The sequence below is a fragment of the Pleurodeles waltl genome, chromosome 12 (assembly GCF_031143425.1).
Source record: "Pleurodeles waltl isolate 20211129_DDA chromosome 12, aPleWal1.hap1.20221129, whole genome shotgun sequence".
In the NCBI taxonomy this organism is placed as follows: Eukaryota; Metazoa; Chordata; class Amphibia; order Caudata; family Salamandridae; genus Pleurodeles; species Pleurodeles waltl.
In genome coordinates, this window is record NC_090451.1 from 14,830,031 (window position 1) to 14,855,026 (window position 24,996).

Sequence of the window (24,996 nt, forward strand, 5' to 3'; positions counted from 1 at the left end):
CCCTGTCCCCACACACTATGCATGTGTGGACACCACCCCACCTCTTGGGGTCTAGTGGCTCCAGCTAGTGGCCACCAGCAAAGCGTGAGATTATTGCTTATCTAGTGGGAAAGAGGAAGAGTGGACTGTCGCCCGCAGTCTCAGCTTAGGCCCATATTTATACTTTTTGGCGCAAAACTGCGCAGATGCAGTTTTGCACCAGAAGGTATAGCGCTGGCTTGCGTCATTTTGCAACTTGAACCGGGCTCCATATTAACAGAATGGCGCAGACTGGTGCTAAACATGGGCTAGCATCCTAAAAAAAGACGCTACCCGGGTGGGGTGGCGGTAGGGAAGGAGACGGTTGTGCGTCAAAAATTGCCTCTAACCAGATTAGTGCCATTTCCTGGCGCACAACCACCGAAAACATGACTCCTGTCTTAGGAAAGACAGGACTCATGCCCACCACCCCTGTGGCCAGCACAGGGGACCAGTGTCCCCTGGGCATGGCCATTGCACCCAGTTCCTTGCAAGGGGCCCCAAGTTAGCTCCTGATGGCAAAAAAAATTATATATAACAAATACTTACCTGGAATTACCTGCAAAGGGGTCCCCCATCTTCCGGTTTGCCTCTGGTGGGGGTGTTCCTGGGGTTCGGAGGTCACCTGTGGACCTATTCCATGGTGTTTAACCATGGAAATGGGTCCACAGGTCCCCCAATGCCTGGTCTGACCCAAGCATTAAATAATGGTGCTAAGAAAGCTTAGCACCAATATTTAGCCCCTCCTCCCACCCATGCGTCATTTTAGCACAGGGGGATAAATATAGGGCTATGGGAATAGCCCCATTTTTTAGCTGGGAACACCTGCCTTGCATCTCATTAACGCAAGGTAGGTTCACTCATCCAAAAATAGTGCAAACTCAAAATAAAAATGTATTCACTAAACCTGCTTTACCTCTTCAGAAAGGCAATGTATTACTGTATATTCTTGGTTGGTATCCCATGCCAGTGGCACAGGACCACCAGATTGAGTCAGGTCAACATGAAGCACCAACCAGAGGGGTATGAGAGGATCAGCAGGTTTGAATAGTGAAACTAAAGGTATTCTGTCTGCAATAACTACACATTAGGAAAAGCCTTGATAAAGGGTAGCTATTGGACAAAACACCTGTTGTCAAGTAAATAAATCTTTGGTGATCAAATAAAAACAATTTATTGGAATAAAACAGCGATCAAGGCCTGAGACACCACGGCATGTGGATGAAACTATTATTCCCAGGGGATTTTGTGATATCTATGAAGGAGCAGCCTGAGAAAAGACCACACAGGAGTTAATCAGAATTATTGAACACAATGAGTATAACCAATACTAACAGTCTTCATCAACAGAGATCATACCCTGAAGTAAACGAAGGTGGAGGACATTACTGATACCAATAGTATTCACCGATAGAGATCATACACACTGAACTTATTGATGATGAAGAACATTACTGATACCAACAGTCTTCATCAACAGAGACCATACTCTGAAGTAATCGAAGGCGGAGAACATTACTGTTGGTACCAATAGTCTTCATCGATAAAGATCATATACACTGAACTTATTGATGATGAAGAACATTACCAAAACTAATAATCTTCATTGATGGACATACTCTGAAGTAATCCAAGGTGGAGGACATTACTGATACCAGTAGGCTTCATCGATAGAGATCATACACACTGAACTTATCAATGATGAAGAACATTACTGATACCAACAGTCTTCATCAACAGAGACCATACTCTGAAGTAATCGAAGGCGGAGAACATTACTATTGGTACCAGTAGTCTTCATCGATAAAGATCAGATACACTGCACTTATTGATGATGAAGAACATTACCAAAACTAATAATCTTCATCGACGGACATACTCTGAAGTAATCCAAGGTGGAGGACTTTACTGATACCAGTAGGCTTCATCGATAGAGATCATACACACTGAACTTATCAATGATGAAGAACATTACCGATACCAACAGTCTTCATTGATAGAGATCATACACACTGAACTTATTGATAATGAGCAACATTACCAAAACTAATAGTCTTCATTGACCAACATCACACTCTGAAGTAATTGAAGGTGGAGGGCATTACTGATACCAATAGTCTTCATCGATAAAGATCACACACACTGAATTTATTGGTGATGAAAAACATTACTAAAACAAATAATCTTCATCGACAGACATCATACTCTGAAGTAATCCAAGGAAGAGGACATTACTGATACCAATAGTCTTCATCGATAGAGATCATACACACTGAACTTATCGATGATGAAGAACATTACTGATACCAACAGTCTTCATCAACAGAGACCATACTCTGAAGTCATTGAAGGTAGAGGACATTACTGATACCAATAGGCTTCATCGATAGAGATCATACACACTGAACTTATCGATGATGAAGAACATTACTGATACCAACAGTCTTCATCAACAGAGACCATACTCTGAAGTCATTGAAGGTAGAGGACATTACTGATACCAATAGGCTTCATCGATAGAGATCATACACACTGAACTTATCGATGATGAAGAACATTACTGATACCAACACTCTTCATCAACAGAGATCATACTCTGAAGTAATTGAAAGTGGAGGACATTACTGATACCACTAGGCTTCATCGATAGAGATCAGACACACTGAATCTATTGATGATGAAGAACATTACCGATACCAACACTCTTCATTGACAGAGACCATACTCTGAAGTAATCGAAGGTGGAGGACATTACTGATACCAGTAGTCTTCATCATAAGAGATCATACACACTGAACTTATCAATGATGAAGAAAATTACTGATACCAACAGTCTTCATCAACAGAGACCATACTCTGAAGTAATCGAAGGCGGAGGACATTAAAACTGGTGCCAATAGTCTTCATCGATAAAGATCATATACACTGAACTTATCGATGATGAAGAACATTACTGATACCAGCAGTCTTCATCAACAGAGATCATACTCTGATGTAATCGAAAGTGGAGGACATTACTGATACCAATAGGCTTCATCGATAGAGATCATAAACACTGAACTTATCGATGATTAAGAACATTACTGATACCAACAGTCTTCATCGACAGAGATCATACTCTGAAGTAATCTAAAGTGGAGGACATTACTGATACCAATAGGCTTCAAAGATAGAGATCATACACACTGAACTTATCGATGATGAAGAACATTACTGATACCAACAGTCTTCATTGACAGAGATCATACTCTGAAGTAATTGAAGATGGAGGATATTACTAATACCAATAGTCTTCATTGAAAGGGATCATACACACTGAACTTAACGATGAGGAAGAACATTACTGATACTAACAGTCTGTATCGACACAGATCATACTGTGAAGTAATTGAAGGTGGAGGACATTACTAATATCAGTAGTCTTAATCGATAGAGATCATACACACTGAACTTATTGATAATGAACAGCATTACAAAAACTAATAGTCTTCATTGACCAACATCACACTCTGAAGTAATTGAAGGTGGAGGATATTACTAATACCAATAGTCTTCATCGATAGGGATCATACACACTGAACTTAACGATGAGGAAGAACATTACTGATACTAACAGTCTGTATCGACAGAGATCATACTCTGAAGTAATTGAAGGTGGAGGACATTACCAATACCAGTAGTCTTAATCGATAGAGATCATACACACTGAACTTATTGATAATGAACAACATTACCAAAACTAATAGTCTTCATTGACCAACATCACACTCTGAAGTAATTGAAGGTGGAGGACATTACTGATACCAATAGACTTCATCTATAGAGATCATAAACACTGAACGTATCGATGATAAAGAACATTACTGATACCAACAGTCTTCATCGACAAAGACCATACTCTGAAGTCATCAAAGGTAGAGGACATTACTGATACCAGTAGGCTTCATCGATAGAGATCATACACACTGAACTTATCGATGACGAAGAACATTACTGATACCAACACTCTTTATCAACATAGATCATACTCTGAAGTAATTGAAAGTGGAGGACATTACTGATACCACTAGGCTTCATCGATAGAAATCAGACACACTGAACCTATTGATGATGAAGAACATTACCGGTACCAACAGTCTTCATTGACAGAGATCATGCTCTGAAGTAATCAAAGGTGGAGGGTATTACTAATACCAATAGTCTTCATCGATAGAGATCATACACACTGAACTTAACGATGATGAAGAACATTACTGATACCAACAGTCTTTATCGACAGAGACCATACTCTGAAGTAATCGAAGGTGGAGGACATTACTGATACCAGTAGTCTTCATGATAAGAGATCATACACACTGAACTTATCGATGATGAAGAAAATTACTGATACCAACAGTCTTCATCAACAGAGACCATACTCTGAAGTAATCGAAGGCGGAGGACATTACTGATACCAGTAGCCTTCATCATAAGAGATCATACATACTGAACTTATCGATGATGAAGAAAATCACTGATACCAACAGTCTTCATCAACAGAGATCATACTCTGAAGTAATCGAAGGCGGAGGACATTAAAATTGGTGCCAATAGTCTTCATCGATAAAGGTCATATACACTGAACTTATCGATGATGAAGAACATTACTGATACCAACAGTCTTCATCAACAGAGATCATACTCTGAAGTAATCGAAAGTCGAGAACATTACTGATACCAATAGGCTTCATCGATAGAGATCATAAACACTGAACTTATTGATGATGAAGAACATTACTGATACCAACAGTCTTCATTGACAGAGATCATACTCTGAAGTAATCGAAGATGGAGGATATTACTAATACCAATAGTCTTCATCGATAGGGATCATACACACTGAACTTAACGATGAGGAAGAACATTACTGATACTAACAGTCTGTATCGACAGAGATCATACTCTGAAGTAATTGAAGGTGGAGGACATTACCAATACCAGTAGTCTTAATCGATAGAGATCATACACACTGAACTTATCGATGATGAAGAACATTACCAATACCAACAGTCTTCATTCTTAAGAGATCATACTCTGCAGTAATCGAAAGTAGAGGACATTACTGATACCAATAGACTTCATCGATAGAGATCATGCACACTGAACTTATCGATGATGAAGAACATTATCGAAACTAATAATCTTCATCAACAGACATCATACTCTGAAGTTATCGAAGGTGGATGACATTACTGATACCAATAGTCTTCATCAATAGAGATCATACACACTGAACGTATTGATAATGAACAACACTACCAAAACTAATAATCCTCATTGACAGACATCACACTCTGAAGTAATCAAAGGTGGAGGACATTAATGATACCAATGGACTTCATCGATAGAGATCATAAACACTGATATTATTGATGATGAAGAACGTTATTGATACCAACAGTCTTCATCGACAGAGATCATACTCTGAGGTAATCGAAGGTGGAGGACATTACTGATACCAATAGTCTTCATTGATTGAGATCATACACTGAACGTATCGATGATGAAGAACATTACTGATACCAACAGTCTTCATCGACAGAGACATACTCTGAAGTAATCGAAAGGCAGAGGACATCACTGATACCATTAGTCTTCATCGATAAAGATCATACACACTGAACTTATTGATAATGAACAACATTACCAAAACTAATAATCTTCATTGACAGACATCACACTCTAAAGTAATCGAAGGTGGAGGACATTACTGATACCAATAGACTTCATCAATAGAGATCATAAACACTGAACTTATCGATGATGAAGAACATTACTGATACCAACAGTCTTCATCAACAGAGATCATACTCTGAAGTAATCCAAGGTGGTGGACATCACTGATACCAATAGTCTTCATCAATAGAGATCATACACACTGAATGTATTGATAATGAACAACATTACCAAAGCTAATAATCCTCATTGACAGACATCACACTCTGAAGTAATCGAAGGTGGAGGACATTAATGATACCAATAGACTTCATCGATAGAGATCATAAACACTGACATTATTTATGATGAAGAACATTAGTGATACCAACAGTCTTCATGGACAGAGATCATACTCTGAAGTAATTGAAAGTGGAGGACATTACTGATACCAATAGTCTTCATTGATTGAGATCATACACACTGAACGTATCGATGATGAAATACATTACTGATACCAACAGTCTTCATTGATAAAGATCATACACACTTAACTTATTGATAATGAAACAACATTACCAAAACTAATAATCTTAATTGACAGACATCACACTCTGAAGTAATCGAAGGTGGAGGACATTACTGATACCAATAGACTTCATCGATAGAGATCATAAACACTGAACTTATCAATGATGAAGAACATTACTGATACCAACAGCCTTTATCGACAGAGACCATACTCTGAAGTAATCAAAGGTGGAGGACATTACTAATACCAGTAGTCTTCATCGATAGAGATCATACACACTGAACTTATTGGTGATGAAGAACATTACCAAAACTAATAATCTTCATCGACAGACATCATACTCTGAAGTAATCCAAGGAAGAGGACATTACTGATACCAATGGTCTTCATCAATAGAGATCATACACACTGAACGTATTGATAATGAACAACATTACCAAAACGAATAATCCTCATTGACAGACATCACACTCTGAAGTAATCGAAGGTGGAGGACATTAATGACATCGTACACACTGAACTTATTGATGATGAAGAACATTACCAATACCAAAAGTCTTCATCGACAGAGATCAGGCGCGGAAGTAATCGAAGGTGGAGAACACAACCAATCCTACTACTCTTCATTGAGAGATCATACTTACTGAAGTAAATGATGATGAAGGGTATGGCCAATACTCCTACTCTTCATCAACAGAGATCATACACACTGAAGGTAACGATGGTGAAGGGTATGGCCAGTTCTTCTACTCTTCATCATCAACAGAGATCATACACTGTGAAGTTAACGATGATGAAGGGTATGGTCAACACTCTTACTCTTCATCAACGGAGATCATACACACTGAAGTTAATGATGGTGAAGGGTATGGTCAACACTCCCAGTCTTCATCAACGGAGATTGTACACATTGAAGTCAACAATGATGAAGGGCATGGCCAGCACTCCTACTCTTCATCAACTGAGATGGTACACACTAAAGTTAACGATGATGAAGCGCATGGCCAATACCCCTAGTCTTCATCAACGGAGATCGTACACACTGAAGTTAAAGATGGTGAAGGGTATGGGTAATACTCCCAGTCTCATCAATGGATATCATACACACTGAAGTTAAAGATGATGAAGGGTATGGGCAATAAACCCAGTCTTTATCAACAGAGATCATACCACTGAAGTTAATGATGATGAAGAGTATGGCCAATACTCCTACTCTTCATCAACGGAGATCATACACACTGAAGTTAGCGATGGTGAAGGGTATGGCGAATACTCCTAATCTTCATCAATGGAGATCGTATACACTCTAGTTAACGGAGATGAAGGGCATGTCCAATTCTCCTACTCTTTATCAACGGAGATCATACACACTGAAGTTAACTATGATGAAGGGTATGACCAATACTCCTACTCTTCATCAACGGAGATCATACATTCTGAAGTTAACTATGATGAAGGGTATGGCCAGTACTCCCAGACTTCATCAACTGAGATCGTACACACTGAAGTTAACGATGCATACACACTGACGTTAACGATGATGAAGGGTATGGCCAATACTCCCCGTCTACATCAACAGAGATCATACATACTGAAGTTAATGATGATGAAGGGTATGGGCAATACTCCTCCTCTTCATCAACGGAGAGCATACACAATGAAGTTAAAGATGGTAAAGCGCATGGCCAATACTCCTAGTCTTCATCAATGGAGATCGTATACACTCTAGTTAACGAAGATGAAGGGTATGTCCAATTCTCCTATTCTTCATCAATGGAGATCATACTTACTGAAGTTAACTATGATGAAGTGTATGGCCAATACTCCTACTCTTCATCAACGGAGGTCATACACGCTGAAGGTAACTATGATGAAGGGTATGGGCAATACTCCCTGTCTTCATCAACAGAGATCATACACACGATGATGAAGGGTATGGCCAATAGTCCTACTCTTCATCAACCAACATCATACACACTGAACATAATGATGATGAAGGGTATGGTCAACACTCCTACTCTTCATCAACGGAGATCATATACACTGAAGTTAAGGATGGTGAAGGGTATGGCCAATACTCCACCTCTTCATCAGCGGAGATCATACCCACTGAAGTTAACGATGGTGAAGGGTATGGTCATCACTCCTACTCTTCATCAACAGACATCATACACACTGATGATACTGATGGTGAGGGGCACTACCGATATCCCTGGACTTCATCAACAGAGATCATAAGTTAAGCATGATGAAGGTACATACAGTATTACTAGTCTTCATCGAGAGAGATCAACCACACAAATGTTAATGATGACGAAGGGTGTGGCCAGTAGTGCCCATTTGCAGCACTATATAAAAGTTCAAAATAAATGTTTCAAAACTCAAAAAATGTTGGCTGATAAAGAGCCTGGTAGGGCACTGCCTAGCTTCGTCAGTACAAACTGAAGACACTTCAGTTGTCAAGGAGGAGGAAGAGCACACAAGGTATCAGTGAGATACCCAACACGGTGGAGGAGACCATGGCAAGGTACTGCTGGTGTCCATCGACTTGTCCGATCACACCTTCCTCTTCAGCACGGGTTGTACACAGTACACTGGGTGACTGTGGTAAAGACCTGATACAGTGCTGTATGTTGGCACCCTCTCCCTAGACACTCAAGCAGCCTTTGGTGATGAAAGAACCACCATCATCCAGGACAAACATCAAGGTTAGCTGTGACGGGACGGATGATGGCCAACACTAGGGTCTTCATCTGCGGTAACCACAAGCACGGTACATACCACAGGTCTTCATCCAAGCGCCATCACACCAACCATGGAGAGAGGACAGCTGGAGACCCCCAGCTTTGTCAAGCGGCTTGGCAGTGACAAGAGTAGGGCTGACCGGATGGTATGCACAGACCACCCTGGATGCCCATCTCTCTCTTGGGTGGCTACACTTCAAAGGGAAGGGCGTAACCACCAGGACTCCTGTCTTTACATGGGCGTAAAGTGGCTCCAATGGACCTTACAATATCTAGAGGTTTCAAGCGTTAGTGGGAACCACACACAGCCCCCGGCACTCACAGTGCCTAGAATCCATACAATGCCACAAACCCCCTCGTCTGTGCTTCACACTTCGCCAGACTCCATCACTTGACGTGGGCAGCCCAGAGTCCACTACTGCAGACGCCTAGACCCTGCCATGTCCCAGGGTATGTTGGCATCCACCAGGGGACGTTATGATGTCAACCAGGTGCTGAGTGCTCCAGACGCCGACCCCTGTACCACCTGCACACCCAGGAGCCGACCCCTATACCACCCTGCACTCCCCGGAGCACAGCACTGTACCACCCCGCACTCCCCAGAGCCCACCACTGTACCGCCCGCTCTCCCCAGAGACCACCTCTGTACCACCCACACTGCCCGGAGCTCACCCCTGTACCACCCCCACTCCCCGGAGCCGACCCCTGTACCATCCGCACTCCCCGGAGCCTAGCACTGTACCACCCCGCACTCCCCGGAGCCCACCACTGTACCATCCGCACTCCCCAGAGCCCAACTCTGTACCACCCACACTGCCCAGAGCCCACCCCTGTACCACCCCCACTCCCCAGAGCCGACCCCTGTACCATCCACACTCCCTGGAGCCCAACCCTGTACCACCATCACCTCCCCAGAGTCCACCCCTATACCACCCACACTCCCCAGAGTCCACCCTTGTACGACCTGCACACCCTGGAGCCCACCACTGTACCACCCTGCACTCCACGGAGCCCACCTCTGTACCACCCGCCCTCCCCAGAGCCCACCTCTGTACCAACTGCACTCCCTGGAGCCCACCCCTATACTACCCTGCACTCCCCGGAGCCCAACTCTGTACCACCCGCCCTCCCAAGAGCCCACCCCTGTACTACCCTGCACTCCCAAGAGCCCACCCCAGTACCACCCGCACTACCCGTAGTCCACCCCTGTACCACCTGCACTCCCCATAGCCCACCTCTGTACCACACTGCGCTCCCTGGAGCCCACCCCATACCACCCTTAACTCCCGAGAGCCCACCTCTGTACCACCTGCCCTCCCAAGAGCCCACCACTGTACCACCCTGCGCTCCCCAGAGCACACTTCTGTATCAACCGCACTCCCTGGAGCCCACCCCTGTACCTCACTGTGCTCCCCGGAGCCCACCCGTGTACAACCCGCACTCCCCAGTCCACCCTTGTACCGCCTGCACACCCCGGAGCCCACCACTGTACCACCCTGCACTCCACAGAGCCCACCTCTGTACCACCTGCCCTCTCCGGAGCCCACCTCTGTACCAACCGCACTCCCTGGAGCCCACCCCTGTACCACCCTGCACTCCCCAGAGCCCACCTCTGTACCACCTACCCTCCCAAGAGCCCACCCCTGTACCACCCTGCACTCCCAGGAGCCCACCTCTGTACCACCCAGCCTCCCAAGAGCCCACCCATGTACCACCCTGCGCTCCCCGGAGCCCACCCCTGTACCACCCGCACTCCCCGTAGCCCACCCCTGTACCACCCGCACTCCCCATATCCCACCTTCAGTACCACCCCCACTCCTGGGAGCCCATCCCATACCACCCACACTCCCAGAAGCCAACCTCTGTACCACCCGCACTCTCTTGTGCCCACCTCTGAATCAACCGCACTCCCTGGAGCACACCCCTGTCCCTCACTGTGCTCACTGGAGCCCACCCGTGTACCACCCGCACTCCCCAGAGCCCACACCTGCCCCACCCTGCACTCCCAGGAGCCCGCCACTGTACCACCTTGCACTCCCCGGAGCCCACCTCTATACCACCCTGTGCTCCCCGGAGCCCATCCCTGTACCACCTGCACTCCCAGGAGCTGACCCCTGTACCACACCGCACTCCCCGGAGCCCACATCTGTACCACCCTGCACTCCCCAGAGCCCACCCCCTACCACCCTGCACTCCCCGTAGCCCACCCCTGTACCTCACTGTACTCTCCGGAGCCCACCCGTGTACCACCCGCACTCCCAGAGCCCACCACTGTACCACCCGCTCTCCCCAGAGACCACCTCTGTACCACCCACACTGCCCGGAGCCCACCCCTGTACCACCCCCACTCCCCGGAGCCGACCCCTGTACCATCCGCACTCCCCGGATCCTAGCACTGAACCACCCCGCACTCCCCAGAGCCCACCACTGTACCATCCGCACTCCCCAGAGCCCAACTCTGTACCACCCACACTGCCCGGAGCCCACCCCTGTACCACCCCCACTCCCCAGAGCCGACCCTTGTACCATCCACACTCCCTGGAGCCCACCCCTGTACCACCATCACCTCCCCAGAGTCCACCCCTGTACCACCCACACTCCCCAGAGTCCACCCTTGTACGACCTGCACACCCTGGAGCCCACCACTGTACCACCCTGCACTCCACGGAGCCCACCTCTGTACCACCCGCCCTCCCCAGAGCCCACCTCTGTACCAACTGCACTCCCTGGAGCCCACCACTATACTACCCTGCACTCCCCGGAGCCCAACTCTGTACCACCCGCCCTCCCAAGAGCCCACCCCTGTACTACCCTGCACTCCCCAGAGCCCACCTCTGTACCACCCTGCGCTCCCTGGAGCCCACCTCTGTACCACCTTGCGCTCCCTGGAGCCCACCCCTGTCCCACCCTGCGCTCCCTGGAGCCCACCCCTGTACCATCCGCACTCCCCAGAGCCCACCCCCTACCACCCTGCGCTCCCCGTAGCCCACCCCTGTACCTCACTGTACTCTCCGGAGCCCACCCGTATACCACCGCACTCCCCAGAGCCCACCCCTGTACCACCCTGCACTCCCCGGAGCCCAACACTGTACCACCCTGCAATCCCTGGAGCCCACCTCCATACCACCCTGTGCTCCCTGGAGCCCACATCTGTGCCACCCTGCACTCTCCGGAGCCCACCCCGTACCACCCTGCGCTTCCTGGAGCCCACCCTGTACCATCCGCACTCCCCGGAGCCCACCCCCTACCACCCTGTGCTCCCCGGAGCCCACGCCTGTACCTCACTGTACTCCCCGGAGCCCACCCTTGTACCACCCGCACTCCCCAGAGCCCACCCCTGTACCACCCTGCACTCCCCGGAGCCCACCACTGTACCACCCTGCACTCCTTGGAGCCCACCTCCATACCACCCTGTGCTCCCTGGAGCCCACATCTGTACCACCCTGCACTCCCCGGAGCCCACCCCTGTACCGCCCTGTGCTCCCTGCAGCCCACCCCTGTACCACCCACACTCCCAGGAGGCAATCTCTGTACCACCTGCACTCCCCAGAGTCCACCACTATACCACCCTGCACTCTCAGAGCCCACCTCTGTACCACCCAGTGCTCCATGGAGCCCACCCCTGTACCCTCCGCACTCCCAGGAGCTGACCCCTGTACCATCCGCACTCCCAGAGCCGACTCCTGTACCACCTGCACTCCCAGGAGCCCACCCCTCTACCACCCGCACTCCCAGGAGCCGATCCCTGTACCACCCGCACTCCCCGGAGCCCACCCCTGTAGCATTCGCAATCCCCGGAGCCCACCACTGTACCATCCGCACTCCCCAGAGCCCACCCTTGTACCAACCTGCACTCCCCGGAGCCCACCCCTGTACCATCTGCACTCCCCAGAGCCCACCCCTCTATCATCCGCACTCCCCGGAGCCCACCCTTGTACCACCCTGCACTCCCTGGAGCCAACCCCTGTACCACCCTGCACTCCCCGGAGCCCACTACTGTACCATCCGCACTCCCAGGAGCCGACCCCTGTATCACCCACACTCCCCGGAGCCCACATCTGTACCACCCTGCGCTCCCTGGAGCCCATCCCTGTACCACCCTGTGCTCCATGTAGTCCACCCCTGTACCATCAGCACTCCCAGGAGTCGACCTCTGTACCACCCACACTCCCCGGAGCCCACCCCTGTACCATTTGCACTCCCCAGAGCCCACCCTTGTACCACCCTGCACTCCCCGGAGCCCACCCTTGTACCATCCGCACTCCCTGGAGCCCACCCCTGTACCATCTGCACTCCCCATAGCCCCCCCTTGTACCACCAGGCACTCCCCGGAGCCCACCTTTGTACCACCCTGCACTCTCGGAGCCCACCTCTGTACCACCCCGCACTCCCCGGAGCCCACCACTGTACCACCCTGCACTCCCCGGAGCCCACATCTGTACCACCCCGCACTCCCCGGAGCCCACATCTGTACGACCCTGCGCTCCCCGGAGCCCACCCTTGTACCGTCCTGCACTCCCCGGAGCCCACCACTGTACCACCCCACACTCCCTGGAGCCCACATCTGTACCACCGTGTGCTCCCCTAAGCCCACTCCTGTACCACCCACACTCCCCAGAGCCCACCCCTGTACCACCCGCACTCCCCGTAGCCCACCCCTGTACCATCCATACTCCCTGGAGACCACCCTTGTACCACCCTGCACTCCTCAGAGCCCACCTCTGTACCATCCACACTCCCCGGAGCCCACCTCTGTACTACCCGCCCTCCCCGGAGCGCACCCCTGTACCACCCTGTGTTCCCTGCGGCCCACCTCTATAGCATCCTGAACTCCCCGGAGCTCACCAATGTACCACCCGCACTCCCCGGAGCTCACCCTTGCACCACTCTGCACTCCCCGGAGCCCACCCCTGTACCATCCGGACTCCCCGGAACCCACCCTTGTACCACCCTGCACTCCCCGGAGCCCACTACTGTACCATCCGCATTCCCCAGAGTCCACCCCTGTATCATCGGCACTCCCCGGAGCCCACCCTTATACCACCCTGCACTCCCCAGAGCCCACTACTGTACCATCCGCACTCCACAGAGCCCACCCCTGTACCACCCTGTGCTCCCTGCGGCCCACCCCTATACCACCCTGCACTCCCCGGAGCCCACCCCTGTATCATCCGCACTCCCCGGAGCCCACCCTTGTACCACCCTGCACTCCCCGGAGCCCACTACTGTACCATCCGCACTCCCAGGAGCTGACCCCTGTACCACCCGCACTCCCCGGAGCCCACATCTGTACCACCCTGCGCTCCCCAGGGCCCACCCTGCACCACCCTGTGCTCCATGTAGCCCACCCCTGTACCACCAGCACTCCCAGGAGTCGACCTCTGTACCACCCGCACTCCCCAGAGCCCACCCCTGTACCATCTGCACTCCCCAAAGCCCACCCTTGTACCACCCTGCACTACCCGGAGCCCACCCTTGTACCATTCGCACTCCCCGGAGCCCACCCCTGTACCATCTGCACTCCCCGGAGCCCACCCTTGTACCACCGGGCACTCCCCGGAGCCCACCTTTGTGCCACCCTGTACTCTCGGAGCCCACCTCTGTACCACCCCGCACTCCCTGGAGCCCACCACTGTACCACCCTGCACTCCTCGGAGCCCACATCTGTACCACCCGCACTCCCCGGAGCCCACATCTGTACCACCCTGCGCTCGCCGGAGCCCACCCTTGTACCACCCTGCACTCCCCGGAGCCCACCACTGTACCACCCCGCAGTCCCCGGAGCCCACATCTGTACCATCGTGCGCTCCCCTGAGCCCACCCCTGTAACACCCACACTCCCCGGAGCCCACCCCTGTACCACCCGCACTCCCTGTAGCCCACCCCTGTACCACCTGCACTCCTGTAGCTCACCCCTCTACCAGCACTCCCCGGAGCTCACCCCTCTACCACCCGCACTCCCCGGAGCCCACCCCTCTACCACCCGCATTCCCAGGAGCCCACCCCTCTACCACCCGCACTCCCAGGAGCCAATCCCTGTACCACCCGCACTCCCCAGAGCCCACCCTTGTACCACCCTGCACTCCCCGGAGCCCACTACTGTACCACCCTGCACTCCCCAGAGCCCACCCTTGTACCACCCTGCACTCCCCGGAGCCCACTACTGTACCATCCGCACTCCCAGGAGCCGACCCCTGTACCACCCGCACTCCCCGGAGCCCACATCTGTACCACCCTGTGCTCCCCAGGGCCCACCCTGTACCACCCTGTGCTCCATATAGCTCACCCCTGTACCACCAGCACTCCCAGGAGTCGACCTCTGTACCACCCGCACTCCCCAGAGCCTACCCCTGTACCATCTGCACTCCCCAGAGCCCACCCTTGTACCACCCTGCACTCCCCGGAGCCCACCCTTGTACCATTCGCACTCCCCGGAGCCCACCCCTGTACCATCGGCACTCCCCGGAGCCCACCCTTGTACCACCGGGCACTCCCCGGAGCCCACCTTTGTACCACCCTGTACTCTCGGAGCCCACCTCTGTACCACCCCGCACTCCCTGGAGCCCACCACTGTACCACCCTGCACTCCTCGGAGCCCACATCTGTACCACCCCGCACTCCCCGGAGCCCACATCTGTACCACCCTGCGCTCGCCGGAGCCCACCCTTGTACCACCCTGCACTCCCCGGAGCCCACCACTGTACCAGCCCGCAGTCCCCAGAGCCCACATCTGTACCACCGTGCGCTCCCCTGAGCCCACCCCTGTAACACCCACACTCCCTGGAGCCCACCCCTGTACAACCCGCACTCCCTGTAGCCCACCCCTGTACCACCTGAACTCCCGTAGCTCACCCCTCTACCAGCACTCCCCGGAGCTCACCCCTCTACCACCCGCACTCCCCAGAGCCCACCCCTCTACCACCCACACTCCCAGGAGCCCACCCCTCTACCACCCACACTCCCAGGAGCCGATCCCTGTACCACCCGCACTCCCCAGAGCCCACCCTTGTACCACCCTGCACTCCCCGGAGCCCACTACTGTACCACCCTGCACTCCCCGGAGCCCATCTCTGTACCATCTGCACTCCCCGGAGCCCACCCCTGTACCATCCTCACTCCCCGGAGTCAACCCCTGTATCATCCGCACTCCCCGGAGCCCACCCTTGTACCACCCTGCACTCCCTGGAGCCCACTACTGTACCACCCTGCACTCCCCGGAGCCCACCTCTGTACGAACCGCACTTCCCGGAGCCCACCCCTGTACCATCCACACTCCCCGGAGCCCACCCCTGTACCATCCACACTCCCCGGAGCCCACCCTTGTACCACCCTGCACTCCCCGGAGCCCACCTCTGTACCATCCGCACTCCCCGGAGCCCACCTCTGTACCACCCGCCCTCCCAGGAGCCCACCCCTGTACCACCCTGTGCTCCCTGTGGCCCACCTCTATAGCATCCTGGACTCCCCGGAGCTCACCACTGTACCACCCCGCACTCCCCTGAGCCCACCCTTGTACCACCCTGCACTCCCCGGAGCCCACTACTGTACCACCCTGCACTCCCGTAGCCCACCTCTATCCATCCGCACTCCCCGGATCCCACCCCTGTACCATCCGCACTCCCCGGAGCCCACCCCTGTACCATCCGCACTCCCCAGAGCCCACCCTTGTACCACCCTGCACTCCCCGGAGCCCACTACTGTACCATCCGCACTCCCCGGAGCCCACCTCTGTACCACCCGTTCTCCCCGGAGCCCACCCCTGTACCACCTGTGCTTCCTGCGGCCCACCCCTATACCACCCTGCACTCCCCGGAGCCCACTACTGTACCACCCTGCACTCCCCAGAGCCCACCATTGTACCACCCTGCACTCCCCGGAGCCCACTACTGTACCATCCGCACTCCCAGGAGCCAACCCCTGTACCACCCGCACTCCCCGGAGCCCACATCTGTACCACCCTGCGCTCCCCAGGGCCCACCCTGTACCACCCTGTGCTCCATGTAGCCCACCCCTGAACCACCAGCACTCCCAGGAGTCAACCTCTGTACCACCCGCACTCCCCAGAGCCCACCCCTGTACCATCTGCACTCCCCAGAGCCCACCCTTGTACCACCCTGCACTCCCCGGAACCCACCCTTGTACCATTCGCACCCCCCGGAGCCCACCCCTGTACCATCGGCACTCCCCGGAGCCCACCCTTGTACCACCGGGCACTGCCCGGAGCCCACCTTTGTACCACCCTGTACTCTCGGAGCCCACCTCTGTACCACCCCGCACTCCCTGGAGCCCACCACTGTACCACCCTGCACTCCCCGGAGCCCACATCTGTACCACCCTGCGCTCGCCGGAGCCCACCCTTGTACCATTCGCACTCCCCGGAGCCCACCCCTGTACCATCGGCACTCCCCGGAGCCCACCCTTGTACCACCGGGCACTCCCCGGAGCCCACCTTTGTACCACCCTGTACTCTCGGAGCCCACCTCTGTACCACCCCGCACTCCCTGGAGCCCACCACTGTACCACCCTGCACTCCTCGGAGCCCACATCTGTACCACCCCGCACTCCCCGGAGCCCACATCTGTACCACCCTGCGCTCGCCGGAGCCCACCCTTGTACCACCCTGCACTCCCCGGAGCCCACCACTGTACCAGACCGCAGTCCCCAGAGCCCACATCTGTACCACCGTGCGCTCCCCTGAGCCCACCCCTGTAACACCCACACTCCCTGGAGCCCACCCCTGTACAACCCGCACTCCCTGTAGCCCACCCCTGTACCACCTGAACTCCCGTAGCTCACCCCTCTACCAGCACTCCCCGGAGCTCACCCCTCTACCACCCGCACTCCCCAGAGCCCACCCCTCTACCACCCACACTCCCAGGAGCCCACCCCTCTACCACCCACACTCCCAGGAGCCGATCCCTGTACCACCCGCACTCCCCAGAGCCCACCCTTGTACCACCCTGCACTCCCCGGAGCCCACTACTGTACCACCCTGCACTCCCCGGAGCCCATCTCTGTACCATCTGCACTCCCCGGAGCCCACCCCTGTACCATCCTCACTCCCCGGAGTCCACCCCTGTATCATCCGCACTCCCCGGAGCCCACCCTTGTACCACCCTGCACTCCCTGGAGCCCACTACTGTACCACCCTGCACTCCCCGGAGCCCACCTCTGTACGAACCGCACTTCCCGGAGCCCACCCCTGTACCATCCACACTCCCCGGAGCCCACCCCTGTACCATCCACACTCCTCGGAGCCCACCCTTGTACCACCCTGCACTCCCCGGAGCCCACCTCTGTACCATCCGCACTCCCCGGAGCCCACCTCTGTACCACCCGCCCTCCCAGGAGCCCACCCCTGTACCACCCTGTGCTCCCTGTGGCCCACCTCTATAGCATCCTGCACTCCCCGGAGCTCACCACTGTACCACCCCGCACTCCCCTGAGCCCACCCTTGTACCACCCTGCACTCCCCGGAGCCCACTACTGTACCACCCTGCACTCCCGTAGCCCACCTCTATCCATCCGCACTCCCCGGATCCCACCCCTGTACCATCCGCACTCCCCGGAGCCCACCCCTGTACCATCCGCACTCCCCAGAGCCCACCCTTGTACCACCCTGCACTCCCCGGAGCCCACTACTGTACCATCCGCACTCCCCGGAGCCCACCTCTGTACCACCCGTTCTCCCCGGAGCCCACCCCTGTACCACCTGTGCTTCCTGCGGCCCACCCCTATACCACCCTGCACTCCCCGGAGCCCACTACTGTACCACCCTGCACTCCCCAGAGCCCACCATTGTACCACCCTGCACTCCCCGGAGCCCACTACTGTACCATCCGCACTCCCAGGAGCCAACCCCTGTACCACCCGCACTCCCCGGAGCCCACATCTGTACCACCCTGCGCTCCCCAGGGCCCACCCTGTACCACCCTGTGCTCCATGTAGCCCACCCCTGTACCACCAGCACTCCCAGGAGTCAACCTCTGTACCACCCGCACTCCCCAGACCCCACCCCTGTACCATCTGCACTCCCCAGAGCCCACCCTTGTACCACCCTGCACTCCCCGGAGCCCACCCTTGTACCATTCGCACCCCCCGGAGCCCACCCCTGTACCATCGGCACTCCCCGGAGCCCACCCTTGTACCACCGGGCACTGCCCAGAGCCCACCTTTGTACCACCCTGTACTCTCGGAGCCCACCTCTGTACCACCCCGCACTCCCTGGAGCCCACCACTGTACCACCCTGCACTCCCCGGAGCCCACATCTGTACCACCCTGCGCTCGCCGGAGCCCACCCTTGTACCACCCTGCACTCCCCGGAGCCCACCACTGTACCACCCCGCAGTCCCCGGAGCCCACATCTGTACCACCGTGCGCTCCCCTGAGCCCACCCCTGTAACACCCACACTCCCTGGAGCCCACCCCTGTACCACCCGCACTCCCTGTAGCCCACCCCTGTACCACCTGAACTCCCGTAGCTCACCCCTCTACCAGCACTCCCCGGAGCTCACCCCTCTACCACCCGCACTCCCCGGAGCCCACCCCTCTACCACCCGCACTCCCAGGAGCCCACCCCTCTACCACCTGCACTCCCAGGAGCCGATCCCTGTACCACCCGCACTCCCCAGAGCCCACCCTTGTACCACCCTGCACTCCCCGGAGCCCACTACTGTACCACCCTGCACTCCCCGGAGCCCACCTCTGTACCATCTGCACTCCCCGGAGCCCACCCCTGTACCATCCTCACTCCCCGGAGTCCACCCCTGTATCATCCGCACTCCCCGGAGCCCACCCTTGTACCACCCTGCACTCCCTGGAGCCCACTACTGTACCAACCGCACTCCCCGGAGCCCACCCCTGTACCATCCACACTCCCCGGAGCCCACCCCTGTACCATCCACACTCCCCGGAGCCCACCCTTGTACCACCCAGCACTCCCCGGAGCCCACCTCTGTGCCATCCGCAGTCCCCGGAGCCCACCTCTGTACCACCCGCCCTCCCAGGAGCCCACCCCTGTACCACCCTGTGCTCCCTGTGGCCTACCTCTATAGCATCCTGCACTCCCCGGAGCTCACCACTGTACCACCCCGCACTCCCCTGAGCCCACCCTTGTACCACCCTGCACTCCCCGGAGCCCACTACTGTACCACCCTGCACTCCCGTAGCCCACCTCTATCCATCCACACTCCCCGGATCCCACCCCTGTACCATCCGCACTCCCCGGAGCCCACCCCTGTACCATCCGCACTCCCCAGAGCCCACCCTTGTACCACCCTGCACTCCCCGGAGCCCACTACTGTACCATCCGCACTCCCCGGAGCCCACCTCTGTACCACCCGTTCTCCCCGGAGCCCACCCCTGTACCACCTGTGCTTCCTGCGGCCCACCCCTATACCACCCTGCACTCCCCGGAGCCCACCACTGTACCACCCTGCGCTCCCCGGAGCCCACCCTTGTACCACCCTGCACTAGCCGGAGCCCACCCCTGTACCATCCGCACTCCCTGGAGCCCACCTCCGTACCACCTGCCCTCCCCAGAGCCCACCCCTGTACCACCCTGTGCTCCCTGCGGCCCACCCTTGTACCTCCCTGCACTCCCCGGAGCCCACCTTTGTACCACCCTGCAATCCCTGGAGCCCACCCTTGTACCATCCGCACTCCCCGGAGCCCACCCCTGTACCATCCGCACTCCCCAGAGCCCACCCTTGTACCACCCTGCACTCCCCGGAGCCCACTACTGTACCATCTGCACTCCCCGGAGCCCACCTCTGTACCACCCGTTCTCCCCGGAGCCCCCCCCTGTACCACCTGTGCTTCCTGCGGCCCACCCCTATACCACCCTGCACTCCCCGGAGCCCACCACTGTACCACCCTGTGCTCCCCGGAGCCCACCCTTGTACCACCCTGCACTACCCGGAGCCCACCCCTGTACCATCCGCACTCCCTGGAGCCCACCTCCGTACCACCTGCCCTCCCCAGAGCCCACCCCTGTACCACCCTCTGCTCCCTGCGGCCCATCCTTGTACCTCCCTGTACTCCCTGGAGCCCACCCTTGTACCACCCTGCAATCCCTGGAGCCCACCCTTGTACCATCTGCACTCCCCAGAGCCCACCCCTGTATCACCCGCACTCCCCGGAGCCCACCCCTGTACCATCCTGCACTCCCCGGAGCCCACCACTGTACCACCCTGCGCTCCCCAGAGTCCACCCTTGTACCACCCTGCACTACCCGGAGCCCACCCCTGTACCATCTGCAGTCCCCAGAGCCCACCCCTGTATCACCCGCACTCCCCGGAGCCCACCCCTGTACCACCCTGCACTCCCCGGAGCCCACCCCTGCACTCCCCGGAGCCCACCCCTGTACCACCCCGCACTTCCCGGAGCCCACCCCTGTACCACCCTGCACTCCCCGGAGCCCACCACTGTACCACCCCGCAGTCCCCGGAGCCCACATCTGTACCACTGTGCGCTCCCCTGAGCCCACCCCTGTAACACCCACACTCCCTGGAGCCCACCCCTGTACCACCCGCACTCCCTGTAGCCCACCCCTGTACCACCTGAACTCCCGTAGCTCACCCCTCTACCAGCACTCCCCAGAGCTCACCCCTCTACCACCCGCACTCCCCGGAGCCCACCCCTCTACCACCCGCACTCCCAGGAACCCACCCCTCTACCACCTGCACTCCCAGGAGCCGATCCCTGTACCACCCGCACTCCCCAGAGCCCACCCTTGTACCACCCTGCACTCCCCGGAGCCCACTACTGTACCACCCTGCACTCCCCGGAGCCCACCTCTGTACCATCTGCACTCCCCGGAGCCCACCCCTGTACCATCCTCACTCCCCGGAGTCCACCCCTGTATCATCCGCACTCCCCGGAGCCCACCCTTGTACCACCCTGCACTCCCTGGAGCCCACTACTATACCACCCTGCACTCCCCGGAGCCCACCTCTGTACCAACTGCACTCCCCGGAGCCCACCCCTGTACCATCCACACTCCCCGGAGCCCACCCCTGTACCATCCACACTCCCCGGAGCCCACCCTTGTACCACCCTGCACTCCCCGGAGCCCACCTCTGTACCATCCGCAGTCCCCGGAGCCCACCTCTGTACCACCCGCCCTCCCAGGAGCCCTACCCTGTACCACCCTGTGCTCCCCGGAGCCCACTACTGTACCACCCTGCACTCCCGTAGCCCACCTCTATCCATCCACACTCCCCGGATCCCACCCCTGTACCACCCTGCACTCCCCGGAGCCCACTACTGTACCACCCTGCACTCCCGTAGCCCACCTCTATCCATCCACACTCCCCGGATCCCACCCCTGTACCATCCGCACTCCCCGGAGCCCACCCCTGTACCATCCGCACTCCCCAGAGCCCACCCTTGTACCACCCTGCACTCCCCGGAGCCCACTACTGTACCATCCGCACTCCCCGGAGCCCACCTCTGTACCACCCGTTCTCCCCGGAGCCCACCCCTGTACCACCTGTGCTTCCTGCGGCCCACCCCTATACCACCCTGCACTCCCCGGAGCCCACCACTGTACCACCCTGCGCTCCCCGGAGCCCACCCTTGTACCACCCTGCACTAGCCGGAGCCCACCCCTGTACCATCCGCACTCCCTGGAGCCCACCTCCGTACCACCTGCCCTCCCCAGAGCCCACCCCTGTACCACCCTGTGCTCCCTGCGGCCCACCCTTGTACCTCCCTGCACTCCCCGGAGCCCACCTTTGTACCACCCTGCAATCCCCGGAGCCCACCCTTGTACCATCCGCACTCCCCGGAGCCCACCCCTGTACCATCCGCACTCCCCGGAGCCCACCCTTGTACCACCCTGCACTCCCCGGAGCCCACTACTGTACCATCCGCACTCCCCGGAGCCCACCTCTGTACCACCCGTTCTCCCCGGAGCCCCCCCCTGTACCACCTGTGCTTCCTGCGGCCCACCCCTATACCACCCTGCACTCCCCGGAGCCCACCACTGTACCACCCTGCGCTCCCCGGAGCCCACCCTTGTACCACCCTTCACTACCCGGAGCCCACCCCTGTACCATCCGCACTCCCTGGAGCCCACCTCTGTACCACCTGCCCTCCCCAGAGCCCACCCCTGTACCACCCTGTGCTCCCTGCGGCCCATCCTTGTACCTCCCTGCACTCCCTGGAGCCCACCCTTGTACCACCCTGCAATCCCAGGAGCCCACCCTTGTACCATCTGCACTCCCCAGAGCCCACCCCTGTATCACCCGCACTCCCCGGAGCCCACCCCTGTACCACCCTGCACTCCCCGGAGCCCACCACTGTACCACCCTGCGCTCCCCGGAGTCCACCCTTGTACCACCCTGCACTACCCGGAGCCTACCCCTGTACCATCTGCACTCCCCAGAGCCCACCCCTGTATCACCCGCACTCCCCGGAGCCCACCCCTGTACCACCCTGCACTCCCCGGAGCCTACCCCTGCACTCCCCGGAGCCCACCCCTGTACCACCCCGCACTTCCCGGAGCCCACCCCTGTACCACCCTGCACTCCCCGAAGCCCACCCTTGCACTCCCCGAAGCCCACCCCAGCACCCCCGAAGCCCACCCCTGCACTCCCCGGAGCCCACCCCTGCACTCCCCGGAGCCCACTCACACACATGCCCGGCAGCACATACCTGGGGTTGCTACTGTTCCAGTACACCTCGTACCGGTCTGAGACCAGCTTGCTGGGGTCGTCGGTCCAGACGGTGGCCCCCAGCAGGGCGCCCAGAAGCAGGACCAGAGGCTGGGGCCGCTCCATGCCAGGCGGGGGCTTCAGGGCCGTCGGGGGTCTCCACTCTCAGCCATCAGAACTCCTCAGCCCCTCCACAGCTCTCCTCCGTTTTGGGGGCCCTAGGGGTGAGAGCAGAGCTCTGCTCCTCTCTGGGTGGGGGTTCAGTCCAGGAGGGGTCACTTCTACTGACTTTGTGCACCTTGGCATGGGTGGGGCAGAGATCCCCCTCAGGACTCCCACTCTGCACAATGCCTCTCGTTCACCTGCGACCCCCTCACTCTTCTGCACTATGGCCTGCCCCCCTCCTTTCTGCACCCCACTGCCCCCTCCTTTCTGCACCCTGCCTCCCTCTCTGAACTCTCCCTTCCTGTGCACTCTCTGCAAAGGCCCCCCCTTACCAGCCGTGACCCCAGATCCGTACCCCCTCCAGTCACACCACAGTACCTCCGCCGCCCCACTGTAACCTGGCACCCCTCTCCTCTGCACTCTCCATCAAGGGTCTCCCTGCACACCCTATCAGCCCCTGCACCCAGGGGTGCCCCCCACCCAGCCCCCAAGAACCTCAGCCCCTACCGTTGGCGCCCTGCCCCGTCTGCACCCCCTACCTCTGAGCCCCTACTGCACCCCCACCTACCTCTGAGCCCCTACTGCACCCCCACCTACCTCTGAGCCCCTACCTGCACCCCACCTACCTCTGAGCCCCTACTGCACCCCACCTACCTCTGAGCCCCTACTGCACCCCCACCTACCTCTGAGCCCCTACCTGCACCCCACCAACCTCTGAGCCCCTACCTGCACCCCACCAACCTCCGAGCCCCTACACCTGCACCCCACCTACCTCTGAGCCCCTACACCTGCACCTCACCTACCTCCGAGCCCCTACTGCACCCCACCTACCTCTGAGCCCCTACCTGCACCCCACCTACCTCTGAGCCCCTACCTGCACCCCACCTACCTCTGAGCCCCTACACCTGCACCTCACCTACCTCCGAGCCCCTACTGCACCACACCTACCTCTGAGCCCCTACACCTGCACCCCACCTAACTCTGAGCCTCTACTGCACCCCACCTACCTCTGAGCCCCTACTGCACCCCCACCTACCTCTGAGCCCCTACCTGCACCCCACCTACCTCTGAGCCCCTACCTGCACCCCACCAACCTCCGAGCCCCTACACCTGCACCCCACCTACCTCTGAGCCCCTACACCTGCACCTCACCTACCTCTGAGCCCCTACTGCACCCCACCTGCC

General features: G+C 56.6%; 1 protein-coding gene across 1 annotated transcript in view; it reads right to left on the reverse strand.

Moving 5' to 3' along the window:
* Positions 1-24,314, reverse strand: part of EFNA2 (ephrin A2) — a 276,397-nt gene extending 252,083 nt beyond the window's left edge. Inside the window, exon 1 of the mRNA XM_069217166.1 lies at positions 23,648-24,314. Coding sequence (XP_069073267.1) covers positions 23,648-23,772 — 125 coding nt within the window. The 5' untranslated portion in view covers positions 23,773-24,314. The remainder of the gene's footprint in view (positions 1-23,647) is intronic.
* Positions 24,315-24,996: the final 682 nt, after the last annotated feature.